Raw genomic sequence first — 18,866 nt, 5'->3', positions numbered from 1 at the left:
CTTGCCAACCCTGACCTCATGCTACAGCCTTTCATATTGTTTTCTAGCCGTTCTTATCCCTAGACTTGTAGCCCCCTCTACCCAGGTTGGATCCTCCTTCATGTCCAGGGTCATGTTCACCCTCAGGCAACATTAACTATCAAATATCAATTACAGAGCCAAAGAGTCGACAATCTTACAATGATCTGGTTGACTGTATGGGATTGTATTTTATAGTGGGTCTCTGTTTATCATCTGTTCCTTTTAATAAACTCAAAGTGTCTAAATGCAAGTACTCCGTTTCTCATAGCAAAGATCCATATTAAAGCATTGCCTAAAATATTAAAAACAAAAACAAAATCCCTACAGGAATGAATTATCACTCAAGAAATGGTCGGTGCACCCAGCACATAAGAAATGGTTAGTGCAACCAATACATGGGGGTCACACAAAGATACAAGAAGCCTAACTGGACCCACTTTATGCAATGAAGGTTTCTGTACAAGTAACTTACTGCTGCAATGCAAGAGAGTCCTTGGAGGTTTTCAAGCAGAGGGTGGGCAAATTGATGTTTTGAAAAAATAAAGAGTAGAATGTGATAAGGAGTAAGAGGTTGGGGACAAAGAAGAAAAAGTCCACAAGAAACTTTGGGAAGCAAGTATTCACACCAAGAGAAGCTGATTTTCATAAGCTAACAAACACCCTTCCTTCACTGCTCCCTTTTCTCACTGTTTCCTGTTAATTCCTTCCACATAAATTCTTTTATTATAGTTTGTATCATCTGAAAAATTAGCATGGAAAAGGAAATTACGTCTAAAGCTTAACAGTAGGTCAGAGACAAAGGTTCCAAGAACAGCCATGTAAACGAAGACTGTCCCCCTTAAAAATAGAGGGAGAGCAGGGAAGGCAGGTGGTGGATACTGAGTAGAGAAGACAGAGAGGGAGAAATGGATGAGAGTACAATAGGGGCTTTATTCCAGATACTTAAGAGCAGACCCATCATCCACAGTGCGACCCGGGGAGATCCAGATTGGACCACTGGATCGCTGTCTGTGCTATATGAGGCCACAGAAGCCGTTCACAAAAAGTACTAACAGGCTTTGGTGTGAATGCTCCTTACAAAGTCCACCTCAAGTTCCTGTTTCTGCTTCTCTGAGAACTGCCTTCTGGTTGCATCCCCATGTAATGGAGGAATTGGTCCACCTCTGAGGGTCTGCCCTCATGACCTAATCACATTCTAAATGTCTGACATCCTAACGCAATCACTTTGTGTCTATGACATCTACTTAAGAAGACTGCGGGAGCCGGGTGGTGGTGGCACACGCCTTTAATCCCAACAGAGGCAGAGGGAGGTGGATCTCTGTGAGTCTGAGGCTAGCCTGGCCTATAAGAGCTAGTTCCAAGACAGCTAAGGAAAAAAAAAAAACCAACAACAAAAAACACCACTGTGGGAACACAAGCATCAAGTAAAAGCTGGGCTTGGCTGCAGTTCCCTCTGTATTGGAGAAGGGAGACAATTCCTGAGGCTGAGAGTTGACCAGTTGTTTCAATACAGGTCTTCTGCATGGAGCTTTTAAGGGTTTGTATTTTTACATATAATATATAAAACTTGTATTTTTATTTTTCTGTTCTCCAGCATACTTTTCATTTATATTTAAGAAATATATACTATGCATATGTATGTGAAAATGTGAAATAATATGCATATATTATATATACAGGGGATTGGTATGAATACATGTCACACACGTAATTTAAAAAAACAGAAACAAAAACAAAACCTAGCTCACAGTCAAGCATTATATGCTGACCCGTGATGTTAGGGCTCCATCTTTTAGCAAAGAAGTACAATTCCCCTGACCGCTTCATTTGTTACTAACATGTTGCTAATAAACACTTTGTTTTAAATTGAAACGACAAAGTTGTAGTAAAGTCATCAAATTAGTATCTTGATAACTCTTAATTGATCAATATGATAGCTATATCTACCACAGTGGCAAAAACTCAAAATCATTTAGGATCTCTTCTCTCTTTCATACTGACATGCTTAAATACCGTATTTATATATTTGGTAGTAATGGTTTTACATGGGGAAACACTGCCAAATCAACCTTTATGACATGAAACAGTAAGAAAGGCAAAACTTCTGTGAAAAGCTATGAAACTTTCCTTTCACACAGTGATTCATGGGGGCTCTATAAAAATCCTCTCAAAAGATCAGAACCCAACCACCTTACAAAGTGTGTGTGAGAGAGAGAGAAAAGGAGAGGTGTGTGTGAGAGAGAGACAGTTCATACCCTCAGCAAGGAGACCGCACAGAAGGGATGAAACAATGGTGTGGAAAGTTCCCATCCTCTCCAGTTGGACTCTGTTGTGGAGTTATTGCTTCCATGTGTTTAAAAAAAGGAAGAAAAAAAAAAAGGGAGAGAGAACGAAACCTTTAAGGAACCACAATCCCTAAAATTATTGGCGCTCTTATTGAGTACTGAATCCAGAGGGAGGATAAAACTATCCTTTATGGTCACACAATTAGATCAGAGTCAAGGATCTGTAGTTATGGGACCGCGCGGGAAGCTAATAGTAAAGGTTGATTTCCAGGAAGTTGACAGGAATCGCATTACGCATCCAACGCTGTGGCGACAGTTCCTCAGACTACGGGGGTCTTAACATTTAAATGTGTAATTACTCTGCTGGACACCAGATTCACAAATATTTAATATAACCTAATTTGGGGGAGGGGGATTAAAGAGATGAAGTTAATGCTTTTTTTTGAACAGCAAATATACTGTTTTTGAAAATCTGTGGTTATACAAAGCTGAGGAACATAAGCACGGCATAAAGCTCATTTTCTAAAAACAACGAAATCGTGGCTCCATGCCACAATGAAGAGGGTCAATGAATTACCTAAAATATATTGTCTTTGCACTTTTTTACGTGCCAGGATTAAATGTAAGATATCCAGGCTTTGAGGTTTAGCGTGTGTCAAAGGAAAGGCAAGGGCAGAAAAGTTCCCGCACCCCAAAGTGAGAACAGATGGGGATGTAGAATTGGATGGAAGGAGACAGTGATGTTCTGAAGGAAGGACCACGAAATCTCTCCCAGAGGGTAAGAAGCATACCAGACCTCAGCTTCTGCCTCCTACTTAACTTCCAAATTAAATGCAATATTCTTGAGAAAATATTTTCCTTTAATTCTTATCAGCGTTTTTCGTTACATAGAAATTTTAGAAGAGACCATTAATAAATGTGTGGATGATTTCTATAGACTCAACATAAGGCTGTCATTTCTCTGAATTTAGCATTATTACACAATAAAATTATTTATAATAATGTCCTATATGAGGAAGAAGAAACAGCTCTAAAGAGATTGAAGATGTGGACTCCAAACATCTTGCCTGATCGAAAAGCCATCTGCTATAAATTAAAGTTGTGTAAATAAATTAGGACTATATTTTATATTCATTCTTCTCATATTCTATTTCTATAAGTAAACTAATCTTTCCATAGTAATGCCAACAATACCATGATACTGTTAAGGTGTTCTTCTGTCAGACATTTAATTTTTGTAGCATACACTGATGTTTCTAATAATATCAATTATAAAACTTGAGTTATTTTTGTGTCATATGAAATTCTCGGTTTTCTTTTTACTATGGGTAATAAATAAAATACAAATAAAACATTTTCAGATTTCTAAGAGTTTTCATATCTCTGCATATCTAAAAACAGTAATTTTACTATTTTATAATTACTCTCTTAAGGCATGGTTTTGTAAGAAATTTTAAAGAATTGGTCATGAGTTTATAAAAAGCTGCCACGTATGTTCCACATCATAACACGTGACACAATGCTGTCACTTAAACATTTTATAGAAAACTTAAGATTCTTTGATACAATGGGAGCCGGACACTTTAGCGCAGAGTGACCAAACCCAGAGTTCATTATTGTCTGCAGTCTCAAGCGGCGTCCCCTAACAACAGTGAAAGCGCTTTCCTTAGACATTTCCTCCTTCTTCTGCCCAGAAAGTTGACTTTCAATACCATAACCCTATTTCATCCTTCCTAACCTTACAAGGTCCAAACATCAAAAAGAAACGCAGGCGTATGAATCACGCCACGTGTTGAAAGCAGCTTTAACTCACGGCGGTGACTTCATTTAAAACAACCCACAGCACCAGCAACCTGATCCCGGATTCCTAGGCGGGAAGTTGAAGAGCGTCCACCCCATATAGCTGCATAAAACAATTGTAAAACCACTCCGACTTATTTTTACACTTGATCTTAGCCAAAAGGCCGAGAGCAATTCGACTTGTTTTTAAACATTACTCTGAAAAAGGAAAAAGTCCACATCTCTAGCTTCCTTTTTTTAAATCTTCTTTACCAGTAAATAGGTAAAAACAATGAAAGGCAAACGCACTCATTAAGACTTATTTAGATTCATTTTCTGTATTCTGTATTTATGCAAATAAAGCTTGAATTAAGACAAAACAAAATTCTAATTACCTAAACCATTAAATGCAAATCCCTTATAAACTGATCAATATTACCTAATAAACCTTGTCGTTCACTAGTTAAATGATTTCTCTATAAAAGCAGATGATTTTATAATGAATTCAAAATTTCTATGTTTCTCTTGGGACTGATGAACTCTCAGAAAAGATTGCATATTTATTCTCTGAACATTGACTCAAAATTTCTGGGCTAGTTCAAGATCTTTCCCGTTTTTATAAACCTGTCAGTCAAAGCATTTTAGCGGCAAACAGGCATCTGGTGAAAATGGAACTAATGGAGGTTATTAATTTTCAGGTGCCTGTGAACACCTAAGGAGCTGGGGTCAATCTGTGAGCTCCGGGATGGAGTGTAAGCTGCCTTGTCTTGGGGCATTCATGCTATGATACAAATATGATTGCACAGTGGGTACTCTTTCTGTCAACTTTCACCACCGTGAATCATCCCACATTTTCCGGACCCTAACTGCGACACTTTCTTCGTGATTTGGGGGGCTGGCAAGCTGCAACGGCCATGTTTTTAAACTCCTAACCCTATGTTTCTGAAATGAAGATTTGCTAATGTATTCTTGGGGCTGGAGAGACATTTTTCCATAAACATGAAACCACATATTATTCAAAATAAGGAGACACTAGATTAGATCATCTTTCTAAGTCCATTCCAGTGTGAAAACTGTATTAGACCCTACGGCCGCCGACCAATAGAGATCACATTTTAAAGGCAAGCTCGGAGGAAGAAATCTTTCCAAAGACACACCAATTCCAAGTTCCACTACCTTCTAGTAGTTTTCCTTGTACAATTATATGCAAATTACATTTGGTATAAGCCATAAGCTTATTATCCAGGCAGTGGGTTTGTCAGGGTTCCTATCGGCGGCAATCGTTCTGTTCCTGGAGGCTTCAGTACACTACAGAGTTATCAGGAGTCAGAAAATCCAGTTTCTTTTGCCAGTTCTGCCTCTGGCTGGAAACAACATCTTGGTATAACAGTGATTATTCCTGCAGCCTTATTTTAAAAAGACTTGGTACATTAAATCACTCAATAATCAGTGTATAATGCAAACCGAGTATTCATGACACTTAAATGGTATTAAGTAAACAGGAAAACAAAACAATGATAGAACTCAAATATTCACTTTTTCCAACCTTTCAGTAACTATAGATGACAAACAGCTTCATTTCCATTGAATACAGCTATTATTAAGATTTATTTTTAGAATATTTTGTTCAAATCTGTCTCACAGTATTCTTTTAAAAGAATCTATGTAATTTAACTAACTAGCACATAAACTATTTTATTGGAAAAAGTCATTTGCTGATTAAAAATTTAAAATGAATTTGCAGCATTATTCTTTCACTGTAACTTCTATGAAACTATAACCCTTATGCATTTTCTACAGAGACGTATTTTCGTAATTAAAGAATCATGGTATCAGAAAAAAGAAGAAAGGCATTTAAAATATAAACATGTTCTGAGTTTAAAATGCATATGGTATACATTTTAAGTACTTTTAAATTTAAAACATAAGGAAAAATATAATTCCTTCACATCGTACATATTTATAATATATATCCAAATGAAGGATTTTAAGTGTAAATCCCCTTCAAATGAAGTTTATGGGGCTTTCCCCTGTTACCCGGTATCTTAAGTGAACATTTTAAAATGAAAGTATTTATATTATTCCTCGAGTACTTCCGACAACACCCCACCCAAAAATTGTTTACTAAATAAACTGATAAATACTTTTTGAAATTAGCTGCTTTTGACAGGTTTAAGGGTAAGTACTATAAATTTCTAAGATGACTTTCAGAAACAACTTATTTCAGAACAACATTAAGTTTTATTCCGAGGAAGTCTGGGCTGATATGGAAAGAGGTCCCTTTTCCTGTTAAGGTAGCAAATACAAGTTATTTTATTAATCTTAAGTTTTTCTTTTTTTCCATAAAAGATTTTTCCACTATGATTAATTTAAATTTTCTTCTTTGGAGATATAATCACACCAATGAGTTGAGGGACGGTACAGTCCTGATGGGAGGAAATGCCCATATTCCAAAAGTTCATACTTTGGAATTTGGCGATAAGCAAGCTTTCCTTCTGGAGCAGATGCACACAACTGCACAGATGTTACAGTTGGCGCCGGGTTACTCTACCTGGACCGTGGAGCTGATCTCGGAAGCAAAGCCGCCTGTCAATGGAGCCTCGTGACTGATCAGCAGTCGCCCGGTTTTGATCACAGACTGTGAGAGACAAAAGTAGAACATGATGTTGAAGAGAATACATATTTTAAGCATATGATGGCATTTTAATTCACTAATAAAGACAAACTGCTTAAATTCTGTAAATAAAAAGCAGTAAGTTGATTTTATGCTTAGTAAGTTACTACAAACGGCTTTCAATTGGGTGGGCTTTTATACTGTCAAGAAATTTTAATGTAGCTTATAATCTTAGCATGAAAGAAAAATTAGATTTATAACTCCATGTAGTATATAATTTACAACGCATGACTACTTTATAGGAGGCTTTTTTTTGTTGTTGTTGTTGTTGTTGTTATAAGTGGATAACTGCTTCATAAGCCCGTATCTTGGTCTGATTTTTCCATCTTTTTACTTTAAGACTCGAAATGTTTTTTTGGTTGGGGGCATATGACATGCAATTACATACAATATTCTTAAGAAATACTGGTTGTGGAAAAGGGAAAACACAAAAGCAGCATGGAAACAGCATTGTGAGGAAAAAGACAAGGCAGGGCAACCTTGAGAGACTTGCCAGTAGCAAACCACTCTGAAAATGAGGGCTCACTGCCGTCTTCATAGTGAGCACTGAAATCTGGTTTATGACCCCGGTGCCACTTCAACACAAAAAGTGTCACAATGATGTAATCTCAGTGGCTCACGATAGACTAGGTACAAACAAGTCAAAGGGTGTGGCTACAATATCACAGCAGGATGCCGGCTGTGTTGGGAGGAAAAACGACTGAAATAGACAAGTTATTGCTTAAGATACATTAAACCATATTAACAGAGAAGAGGTGAATTCTTCTCTAAATTGCTATCAATGTTACTGCCCCGTTTTTAAAAAGCTTATTTTATTAATTATATAAAATCTTCAAGCAAAAGATAATATATGTCTAAAAGAAAAGATTTCACTCAATCTGGGCAATTCTCGTTTAGACTTCAAAGAGAGTGGCAGCAGCCTCAGCCAGCAGGTGTTAAGCCTCAAGACCTGGGCAAGCCCCAAAACCAAAATAAATCACTGTAGTTATTAAGTAGTGACTTAAGAACATGAAAAGGTAGGAATGCTATTAAAAAAAACAAAAACAAAACCAAACAAACAAAAACTACCACCTCCGGTGATCTGACAACCTTAAGAACTGGCATTTGACTTTCTACGGATGCAGTAATTTGACATTTTTAAAGATCGCAAATTACTTCAATGTGCCACGCTAGAAATGGTAACATACAAACATTCTATAATCAAGGTAAAAAAAAAATAAGTGTTTTCAAAATATCCTCTAAGAGAATTTTCTGTCTTGGTTAAACAGCTTGAACAATCCATTTGCTGAGCAGATCTCTGTGAAAGCTCCGCCACGTAGAACATTGCCAGTATAACACGACCAATGAAGCAGCTAATGCCACCCAAGCTAAATGGTGTAGATTAATGTCTAAGAGGTCAGAAGGACAGGCTTCTTTAAACATGCTGCTCTTATCCGACAACTCAAACAATGTGCTAGTCTTTTGTAGCTCAGGTTTGGACCTATCCAAATGACAACATTTAGAATGAATATTGAAATCCAATAAGCAATCAGGGCAGACAGTCTATGGTTCCAGCAACCTAAAGAACCAAAACTCTAGGTGGGGAAAAGGGGGGGATAGATAGATAGATAGATAGATAGATAGATAGATAGATAGATAATACATACATACATAGAGGGATGGATGGATGGATACATAGATACATTGAGGGATGGATAGATAGATAGATAGATAGATAGATAGATAGATAGATAGATAATACATACATAGAGGGATGGATGGATGGATGGATGGATGGATGGATGGATGGATGGATGGATACATAGATAGATACATAGTGGGATGGATAGATAGATAGATAGATAGATAGATAGATAGATAGATAGACAGACAGACAGACAGATAGATAGATAGATACTTTCCAACTCTGACAGTTCAAGCAGCATAATATGCAAGTATACAAAACCAAGACCTTCTGAGCATTGCTCTGGAGGAAAATGGCTACACAGATGGAGGTCCACACCATAGAGTACTCTGGATCCATAGACAAATTCAACAACATGGACAGATGTCCAAAGGTAATTAGAAAAACAAGCAACTTGAAGGATGACAGCTCATTTTTGTGAAAGCTGATGAGACATACCCTTTTAAACATATATATTATTACAAATATTCCTTCTATGTGATCACAAATTGTTTCTCCTAAAAAATGGTTGTTAAGAGGCACAGACAAGGGATTTTAAACATTATCTTACATTATTGAAAGTATTCTCCGTAAGATTTAATTTAAAAAAAAAAGAAAGAAAAGCCCATAAATTAATGCTAAATTGACAAATCACTATGCTCATAATCTCAAGAAGCAGAACTATTTTAAATAGTATCTTAGGATTTCTTTCAAAAATAGAGGAACCCTTGGGTCACAGACTGCAGGCGCAAATAGTCACAATAATAGCACTGGAAGCCAGCCACTAGCTGCCACCATCATACAGGTCTGTCCATGCAGAACCTTTAAGGTGCTCCTTGCTGAGGCGTCAAGACAGTGGCCCTCAGACAGAATGATAAATAGCCGATTGGTGTGGGAAGGTCAAGCCTGATATCTCTGTCTGTGCCTAACACAGTAATATGCTGTCGTTCTCAGATATCAAATATTGCTATCAGAACTGTAGACTAAAGTTCAGAAATTCCTGAAATACCAAAAACTAGAGGCAGATGAAATAGACTGAAACCTTACTCTGGGTGTGTGGAGATGACCGCTTGCACTCATACGAGCCAAAGACAGCACGGAAAGAAGGGGTCTACAGAAGTAGTTATGAGAACCACGAGTATTCTAGACGCTACTCGGGCCCCTGCTCTAGCCACAGGTTTTGTGTTCACTATTTTATTTAATTTGGAAAGTTCTCAAGTTTCCTTTTTTTTTATGCTTAAAAATATCTGTGACCCCTGAAAAGCATTTCCGTGTATAAAATAAAGAAGATACACTGTTATTTTCATCCATGGTCTCTAGGAATTAATATCTATTTGACTGTCTGAAAATCGTCCAATCATTTCATGAGGCAGCACAGAAACTCAACGTGGCATATGCTTTTCATCCTTCACATTTTCAATTTGCTAACACTCGGAAGTTTTTTTTTTCTATTCCATTTTATTATTTTCTACTTTATTAATATTTTAATCAATATTAAGATCACTCCGAATTTATGAAAAAGAATTCTATTATTTGTGGTTCAATTAAATATCTGTGAAAATCAAGTTTAGTTTTCAGTGATTATAAACACACCTAGTCAAACTTTAAAGCATACAAGTGCCTAGAAATCTCTTCACAAAGTTGGCACTTTCCTGAACTCCCTTAAAATAAGTATGGAAGTTGCTACTAGCTTTTTAATAATATAAAACAATAGACATAAATGTTAATACTTTGTTCTAAAGAAAGAGATACTTAAAGTTTTAGTCTGTCAAGTTCCCATCTGAGAGAAGTACTTCTTCGTTTTTTTTTTTTTAAAGTATTTAAACAACTTTTTAATATGAAAGCTAAATCAATCAAAGCCAGGAAAAATCACATAGGCTGGATTTTCCAGTTCCTGATTCCCCAACTTTTTTACCACTAAGAACTGCCCGTGGATTATGGTCTGTGGCACATGGGGCACCGCTGGGTCAGAGGTGACAAATGGCACCAGCAAAGGCTAAGCCAATTAAATCCAGGACAGTGAAAAGCTTCTCCAGGCTTTTCTCCGTGTTCCTCGTCTGTTAAAACCTGAAAGCTGCCTCCCAAAAGTTACTGGCCGCTTCAAGGACCTTCCACCAGACACCAGCAGCCTCCTGCCACAGGGGAGGCAAGCAAAATGGGGACATGGAAGGACACAGATAAATTTTGATGGAGCCCTGGTTTAGGATGTATGACTTTTCCTCCACCTGCTACACTCAACCTAAGCATCTATAGGAACGATGAAAAGCTAAGCTGATCTGTATATGACAGCTAACACAATTGATCTGAATACGGGAGACACTCGAAGCAAGCCAGATGGAACGCTACGAAAACAAATGTTTAAAGATATTGCATATGTCATCTTTGTACATTTATACTATCACAAAATCCATTTTAAAGTAACATAAAAATACACTTCAGCACACCCTGCAAGGGTTTGAAGTAAAACTCCAAATTAATGGAATCTTAACATAGCTTTTATCTGTTGATTTAGAGCAATTTCTAGCTGTTATAGAGTAAAGCGTAAAATTCGTACCTATACATACAGGGTCCCTGGGAGGTGTCATACATGCCGGCTAATGTCACTTCAGCATAAGATACCAATCACTGCAGAGCTCAGCTGTACGCCGCGAAAATGGTCACGCAGACGCTGGCTGCCCAAATGCTGGACATATGCTTTAGTGAATGTAGCCTTTAAAGATTTAATGCAATCCAACCGGGAAAACTATTAAGCTGCCATTCCAGGAGAAAATGATACAGACAGGCAGACCATTAAGCTTATATATGCTTGGAAATACAACACCAGCATTCAGAACAGTGTGTGTGTGTGTGTATGTTACTTCTTATTCAAAATCTATAGCAACACTTCTCCCTAGAGACAATTCAATCCTTACCAGTACCAAGGTGAGCAAGATATTCAAGTTGGCAAGATGCAATAAGAATATAATATCCTGGATAGGGAATTCATCAGTTTCTATCAGAGTATATAGATGAGGGCAGCAAATGAACCACCAAAGCCAGCCTTACCCACTCATCACAACAATTGGCAGAGTCACAACACACTTCACTTATGGAACACGTTACTCAGCAATTACACAATCTAGAATTTGTCAAGGACACGGTATCGATGAGCTTCAAATATCAATGGGAATGAATTAGGTAAGAATTTTGAAACATTTTCACGTGTAGTAGCCAAACACATCTCACAGAAAAAAAAAACCCACAATTAGTCACAGGCTGAGAAATGTATCACTGGATGCCTGGAAACCAGTATTTATCAGCATGCCTGCTGCACACGACTGGCCCGCTGGCCAGGGTTCCACTGGAGAAATACCAACACTAAAAAGAGCCGTCGAGCGCTCCGGGGAGAGTTCTGAAAAGTCCGTTTTGGCAAAGATAGTGCTGGCAGGGTTACAAATATTTAAAGTGTAGGAAAGTAGTGTAAACGGAGACAAACTGAATCCTTGTGGCTTTGTCTCTCCTTGGTTCACACTTTCCTCCATGGTTTTGAAAATCATAGTGGAAATCCCAAAGAACTTTAGAAAATCGACTCCGACAAAATGGCGAGTGTCCATGATTCTAAAAGCTACTTCCCAATACTCAGAGTCGGCCTGCTGGGGCCGGTCAGCCTTTGCCTTTTCACTTTGCTTTTACATTGATTGCCCTCTAAGCCCCAAGCATATGAGCCTCCGCCCTCACGTGAGAACGTGAGCCATGTTCTTCTACCTCTGCCTCTGCTCTCTCCTGAGAACCATCTCTCCAACTCTGCCTGGTCCCCACAACAAGCTGGACGGCCTCTGGCTGTAAACTCCATGGTACTATTTTTTCAGATTATTATCAAATGTTTCCATCTGACAATGCTAGGACCTTTCATAAGACCTAGTTTTTGGTTTTGTTTTGTTTTGTCTTTTATTTTTGAGAAATGTTCTTTTTCATTGAGGGAGAGGCTCTATTCTACCTCCTCCAGCAAATACTAACTCACTCATTCACCACTATGAAATTCAGTATACAATATTCTGTCTCTAACCAAAATATGTAACACACAGCAGCTGCTGGGTTTAAGGGTGTTCCGCATATTGTACTGTGTTGATTTTAAATATATAAGCAGGTGACTCCCACTCTGAAGCCCCCAGTTGTCTAATCTCATAGCAAGGATCCCTGCTATTATAAGAGCAGTGAAAGGGAACCCTGAAAACAAACCTCCAAAGGTCCTAATCCTAGAAAACTAATGACCAAGCCACCCCACCTACCTTTCCTGCTCCAGGCAAAATACATTTTCTGGTTTTATGCACCTTTTTATAAATGCACAATTATAGCCAATAGACAAACATAGGGTTGGTACTAAACACAAGGTTTCTTCTTCCAGTTGACAAAAGATCGCTACAAGGTAAAGGTACTGGACTGGACACGTGGATGTGTTCAGACATGCAGTTAAGTGTGGGGAGATATGTAAGTATTGTGGCTTTAAAGTGTTTGCTTGTAGTACGCCTGCCCTGTTTGCTTAAACATCATACAAAGCTTTACCAAATCTAAGGAACAACATCTTCTTTTTTCTACCAAAATAACTCTTCCAAGCCTGAAGCAGCAGCTTTGTGTTCTCTTGCACCTTCTTTCTGATCGTGTTCCTATCATTTTCTCAGTAGGGTTTGAAAACAGGCTGAACTTGAATGCAAGAGATCTGCCTGCCTGCCCCTGCCCTCTGCCCTCTGGCCCTGCCCTCTGCCCCTGCCCTCTGCCCTCTGCCCCTACCCTCTGCCCTCTGCCCTCTGCCTCTGCCCTCTGCCCTCTGCCTCTGCCCTCTGCCCTCTGCCCTCTGCCTCTGCCCTCTGCCCCTGTCCTCTGCCCCTGCCCCTGCCATCTGCCCTCTGCCCCTGCCCTCTGCCCTCTGCCCTCTGCCCCTGCCCTCTGCCATCTACCTCTGCCTCCCCAGAAGCAGACTGGCTGGATTGTATCATAATCCTCTACTTAAGTATGCTGCGCCATTTCCCATACCCACGAAGAAGGACATGAATTCTAATCCCAATGCTTGCTGTCTTCTGCGTTTTTATTGCAGTCATACTAATAAGGTTATAACTACTTTTGGTCTGGTTGGCATTTCCCTAAAAATTAAAGGTGTTGACCATCTTTTCTTATGCTTAATGGGCATTTGTATACACTCCTTGGAAAAATATTTATTCAAGTCCCTTGTCTCTCCTTTTTAACCACCAGGCTTTTTTCTTTTCCCTGTTGATACTGAAGACTTCCATACATGTGATTTTTTTTTAAACTGGTCCCTTTGGGGACTGTAAGCAAACTGCTTCAAATAAGGCCACCCTGATAAAAATAAAAAGCCTCAACTGTTCACCATGCTCTCTATCCTTAAACATCTGTCATCTACTCTAGTTTCTTCACCACTTTAAAACAAAGACAAATAACGTTTCCTCTATGTCTCCAATATTCATCTTTTCCCTATGTTGAATGTCCATGACAACCCTTCCCTCCTGAAAATCATCACCAAAAAAGCAGCTACTCAGAATCTCAGTCGTAACAAACAACCAGTGTCCATTACCCATAAAAACAGTCCGAGCTTATTCCACAACACAGACCCCACCAAGTCTCAGGTCTGTTCCACGCAGTGTCAGTAACCAGAGATACTGAATGTCAATCAGGAAAGCTTAGAACATCAGTGTAAACAAGAAAACCACTTTCCTCACCATTTTATTTATGTAGGATATAATTTCTCAATAAACTTTTAATGTTGTATAAATTCCAAGGGTCACTAGTTCACACCAAAACATCCTGAGTCATGAGCTAGTACCAGGGAAAGCAAGCCAGTTAGCTCAGGTCCCCAATGAGTTATTACTTCAATTGCCACAGCCTCCTAGGGGAAAAGATTCCCTCAAAACAAAGAATTTTAAAGACTGTTTTAAGAAATAGTAGATAAAATGGAAAGAAAGAATGCAATTAAAATGAAGTTCATTTGTTCAGAAATTCTTTGAAGACTTTGAATTTCAACACTTTTGTCCTTTTCTAAAATAATGGCAAAAAAAATCTATTCTTCTCTCCTTAAAACAACAACAATTACTAATGTCTTCTCTTTGCAATTCGTATTTCCCCATTTGGCAAACTTCTCTCAAGTGTTGACAATGGGGAAATACTACGTCTGGCCATCATAAGGATGATAACTGGTAGAAACTGACATCATCCATCGTGCTTCCAGCTTAACCTGAAAACTAAGAAAGAGACCCAAACCCAAACCAAGGCGTCAGCCAGTTACATTTTACATGGTTATTCAAAGCATGTATCAAGGGTACAATTCTCCCAGAAGCCAGTTGGTTGCCTACCAAGGTAATACTTCTCCATGAAATGATCAAAAGTATAAACACGGCTACACTTCTGCATCACCATGGATAAACGGTTTCATTTCCTAAAATGTGGTCCAACTCTATTAGGAGAAATGGATTTTTAGTGCATTACAAAATGAAAATCATGTGTAGTTCATAATCCATGGTCAAGATTTTTTTCTTCTGGGTCTTTCTTGGATGCAGACAGTATTATAGGAAAACTTCAAGAATATTTCAGGAAAATTACAAACTGAGTATATATAACAAAAATGGTATCAGAGTAAACTACAAAACCTTCATATTTTCATTAAAACCAAGATCACTGAAGTCAACTGTTAATCCGACAGGAGGACTCAGAAAAAGGATCCCATCAGAGACAGAGTGTCATGTGCCCACAGAACACTCACCTACTGCTTGGAAAGGAAAGTTAAAAACACAGAGGCACACAAACTCCAAAGACAAGAATTATAGCCTCAAAACTCAATGTCCCTGGAATATCAGTACTATCTGACAATGATAGCTATCAAGATGATTGGGCATTTTTAATCAGTTTATAAGTCTAAATTTTTTCAGGAATTTTTACTTCCTGCAGAGTCAATACTTTCCTGTTTGATTTCTAACTCTCTAGTTATAAGGTTTTTGTGAGCAGGGACTGGTAGAAATGTTCGAAGAAGACAGTCTTCTTTCATCACTTTCCATAAGAACAATCAGAAAGAGGGAAGTCCTTCCTGGTGCTGGAAACCTAGCCAACTCCCCAGGGCTAGTAAGGTCATGGCTCTCGGAGGAGAACCTACAGGTGCGCTTGTACTAAGCCAGCATAATACCCCTAACCACATTCGAAGTATTTGCTCTTCTACCCACAGAGAAGTGTAGTTCTCCCCACTCATCAAGAAAATGTCTCTTTGCAATAGATGGAGACCATTACAAAAACCCACATCCAATCAAAATGCAGAGCTGTGGAGCCCAGTCCCAGCGGGACTGGAGAAGAGTAGAGAAGACTGGAGAAACCCTACTCCTGCACCTAAGGCTCAGGGGACGCTGGAGAAAAGAGAGATAAGCTGTAAGATTTAAGAGCCAGAGGGATGTTTCTGTGAGAAAGTCTCCTGAAATATCAAAAGCTAAGCCATCAAGTCTCTCCAACATGGTTGCCTAAAAACGACTCAACAAAAAAGCAAGCAAAGACATGCTACCATGAACAGGGAAAAGTTCATGAGTGGTGTGGGATAATTGTCTGTATTCTGTCAATCATCAGGTTTTAAATAAATGCTGATTGGCCAAACAGGAAGTATAAGTGGAAAAACCAAACAGGAAGTATAGGTGGAGCAAAGAGAACAGGAGTATTCTGGGAAGCAGGAAGCTCCCTCTGCCAGTTCTACCCAGACTACCAAAGAAGCAGGATGTGACCTACCCTGCTGAAAAAAAGTACTGAGTCATGTGGCTAACATAGATAAGAAAAATGGGTTAATATACATTATAAGAACTAATACAAAGCCTAAGCTAATGGGCCAGTTTATCATTAATATAGACCCCTCTGTGTGATTTTCTCTGGGACTAAAACATCTGGGGGACCAGGCAGGACAGAAACCCCAACAAGCTCAGCCCTCATGTTACACATGAGGTCTCAACCCTAAGGGGTAAAGCTATAAGCAACTAAGGAATACTGGAGAGAAATAGTCTTCCATAGGGAAAACACACCAACTGATTATCCAATACTAAATGGTAAGCCCTGAAAACATAAACACAAAAGTAGCATTACATGAGCAGAACAGGTTGTACTTATCTATTCAGAAATATAAACAAACACACAAAAAAGAAACACCACACATATACATCACATAATACACCACATTTATATGTAACAATGATTAAAGAAAAATATTGGGGGAGGCTGCTTGTTTGTTTCCCAGCTACCCAGACTCCTGAAATAACCACAAAGAAAGTATATTATTTGCAATACTGTTGGACGAATAGCTTAAGCATATTGCAAGCTAGCTCTTACATCCAGAATTAATCCGTTTCCATTATTTTATATTTTACTATGAGGGTTGTGACCTACTGGCAAAATTCCAGCTAGCAGCTCGCATCTTTCCCCTCTGGCGGCTACATGGCATCTAGCAACTCCGCCTTCTTTCTCTCAGCATTCAGTTTAGTTTTCCTTGCCTAGCTCTATTCTGTCCCATCACAGGCCAAAACAGCTTCTTCATTAACTAACCAATATATTAGCCCATTATTCTTGTCTATGCTAGCCACATGGCTCTGTACCTTATTCATTCAATCTTACAGCTTATCTCCCTTTATTCCAGTGTCCCCTGAGCCTTAGGTGCAGGAGTAGGGTTGCAAATACATCTGTTGGGACTGGGCTCCACAACTTCTTCATTCATTAACACATATGCAGAAGAACTTCCCACACCAGAAAAAGAGGCCACGAATTTGAAAGAAAGCAAGTGAGTGGGTACATGAGGAGGTTTAGAAGGAGGAAAGGGGAGGGGAAATCATGTAATTATAATTTTAAAAAATTGCTTCAATGTCATTGATGAATTTGAAAGAAAGTCAGAGATATTTCAGACAACCCAACCAAGTACTTTGAATGCTTAGGAAGAGAAAAAAAAAAGCACCTTCCAAAGCAGTAGACAGCAGAATATGACAAATATGACACAGATCAGGCCAGCAGGAATCAACTGGAAACTGAGAGAACAAAACAAAGGCTCAGAGAAGCTAAGAGCCACTTATTGGGAAGAAGAATCATCCTCTAACCTCCAGACCAACACTCACTGAGAGAGAAGGCACTAATAAAATCAGATGCAAGAGTAGTTGATAATGGACACTCCCCAAATCCAGAGCATCCGGGCTGGAGAGACTGCTCAGGAGTTCAGAAAATTTACTACTTGTGCAGAGGACCCGCGTTTAGTTCTCAGGACCCAGGTCAGGTGACTCACAACTGCTCTAACTCCAGCTCTAGGAGACCCTATACCTCTGGTCTCTGAGGACACCCATACACATGTATGTGTGCACACAAACACATACACACACACACACACAAGTATGCTGACGGGGTATCTGTCCTGCCCAGTTCCCGCAGTCATTAAGTCCCAAAGAAATCACACAGAGGTCTATGTTAACTATAAACTGATTGGCCCATTAGCTCAGGCTTCGTATTAACTCTTATAACTTATATTAACCCATTACTCTTGTCTATGTTAGCCACATGGCTCGGTACCTTATTCAGCAAGGTAGTCACATCTTGCTTCTTCTGTGGCTGAGCCAGGACTGCTGAGAGATGGGTTTCCTTTTTCTCAGAATTCTCCTGTTCTCATTGATCTGCCTCTACTTCCTGTCTGGTTTTCTCACCTATACTTCCTGCCTGGCTATTGGCCAATCAGCATTTATTTAAAGTATAATTGACAGAATACAGACCATTGTCCCACACCACAAGTACACTTACAGGCACTACACGTAAGTTAAAAGAGCAATAAAAGCCTATGTTGGAGGGAGGCAGTTTGCTTTTCCTGGCCACCTGGCTAGCTTAGACCTGAAACAATCACACAGAAACTGTATTAATTAAACCACTGCTTGGCCCATTAGCTCTAGCTTCTTATTGGCTAACCTTTACATATTAATTTAACACATTTCTATTAACCTGTATATCACCATGAGGTGGTGGCATACCAGCAAAGTTTTAGCATGTCTATCCCAGTGGCTCCATGGCATCTCCCTGACTCTGCTTTCTTCCTCCCATGCTATAGGCCAAGCCAGTTCTTTATTCATTAACCAATAAAAGTAACACATAGACAAAAGGACCTCCCACACCAGGCCCTACTCATATTTTATCTATATGACCTTGAAGGTTAGACAAGGGCATCAGTAACCTGGAGACTGAGCTACAGGCAATTATGATCCATCATGGATATGCTAGAAGTAAAACCTAGGTCCTCTGTAAGAACAGTGCATGCTCCTAACTGCTGGGCCATCTCTCCAGACCACCCTACTCCCAAATAAATGATTTTTAAAATTTTATTGTTCTGATTTTTTTCAGTATATGAAATGTGTTTTCATTGGTGTTCTGTAGTAGTTTTCACTAAGACTGAAACATTCTATCCTTCAGA

The 18,866-nt window shown here is 39.0% G+C and overlaps 1 protein-coding gene across 1 annotated transcript in view; it reads right to left on the bottom strand.

The window, feature by feature from the left end:
* Nucleotides 1–18,866, bottom strand: part of Bckdhb (branched chain keto acid dehydrogenase E1 subunit beta) — a 167,032-nt gene that overhangs the window by 45,874 nt on the left and 102,292 nt on the right. The window contains exon 9 of the mRNA XM_050127491.1: nt 6,637–6,723. Coding sequence (XP_049983448.1) covers nt 6,637–6,723 — 87 coding nt within the window. The remainder of the gene's footprint in view (nt 1–6,636; nt 6,724–18,866) is intronic.

Source organism: Alexandromys fortis, unplaced genomic scaffold (genome assembly GCF_014885135.2).
Source record: "Alexandromys fortis isolate MF-2015 unplaced genomic scaffold, M_Fortis_MF-2015_v1.1 scaffold_22, whole genome shotgun sequence".
NCBI lineage: Eukaryota > Metazoa > Chordata > Mammalia > Rodentia > Cricetidae > Alexandromys > Alexandromys fortis.
This window is presented reverse-complemented; position numbering and strand designations above follow the sequence as displayed.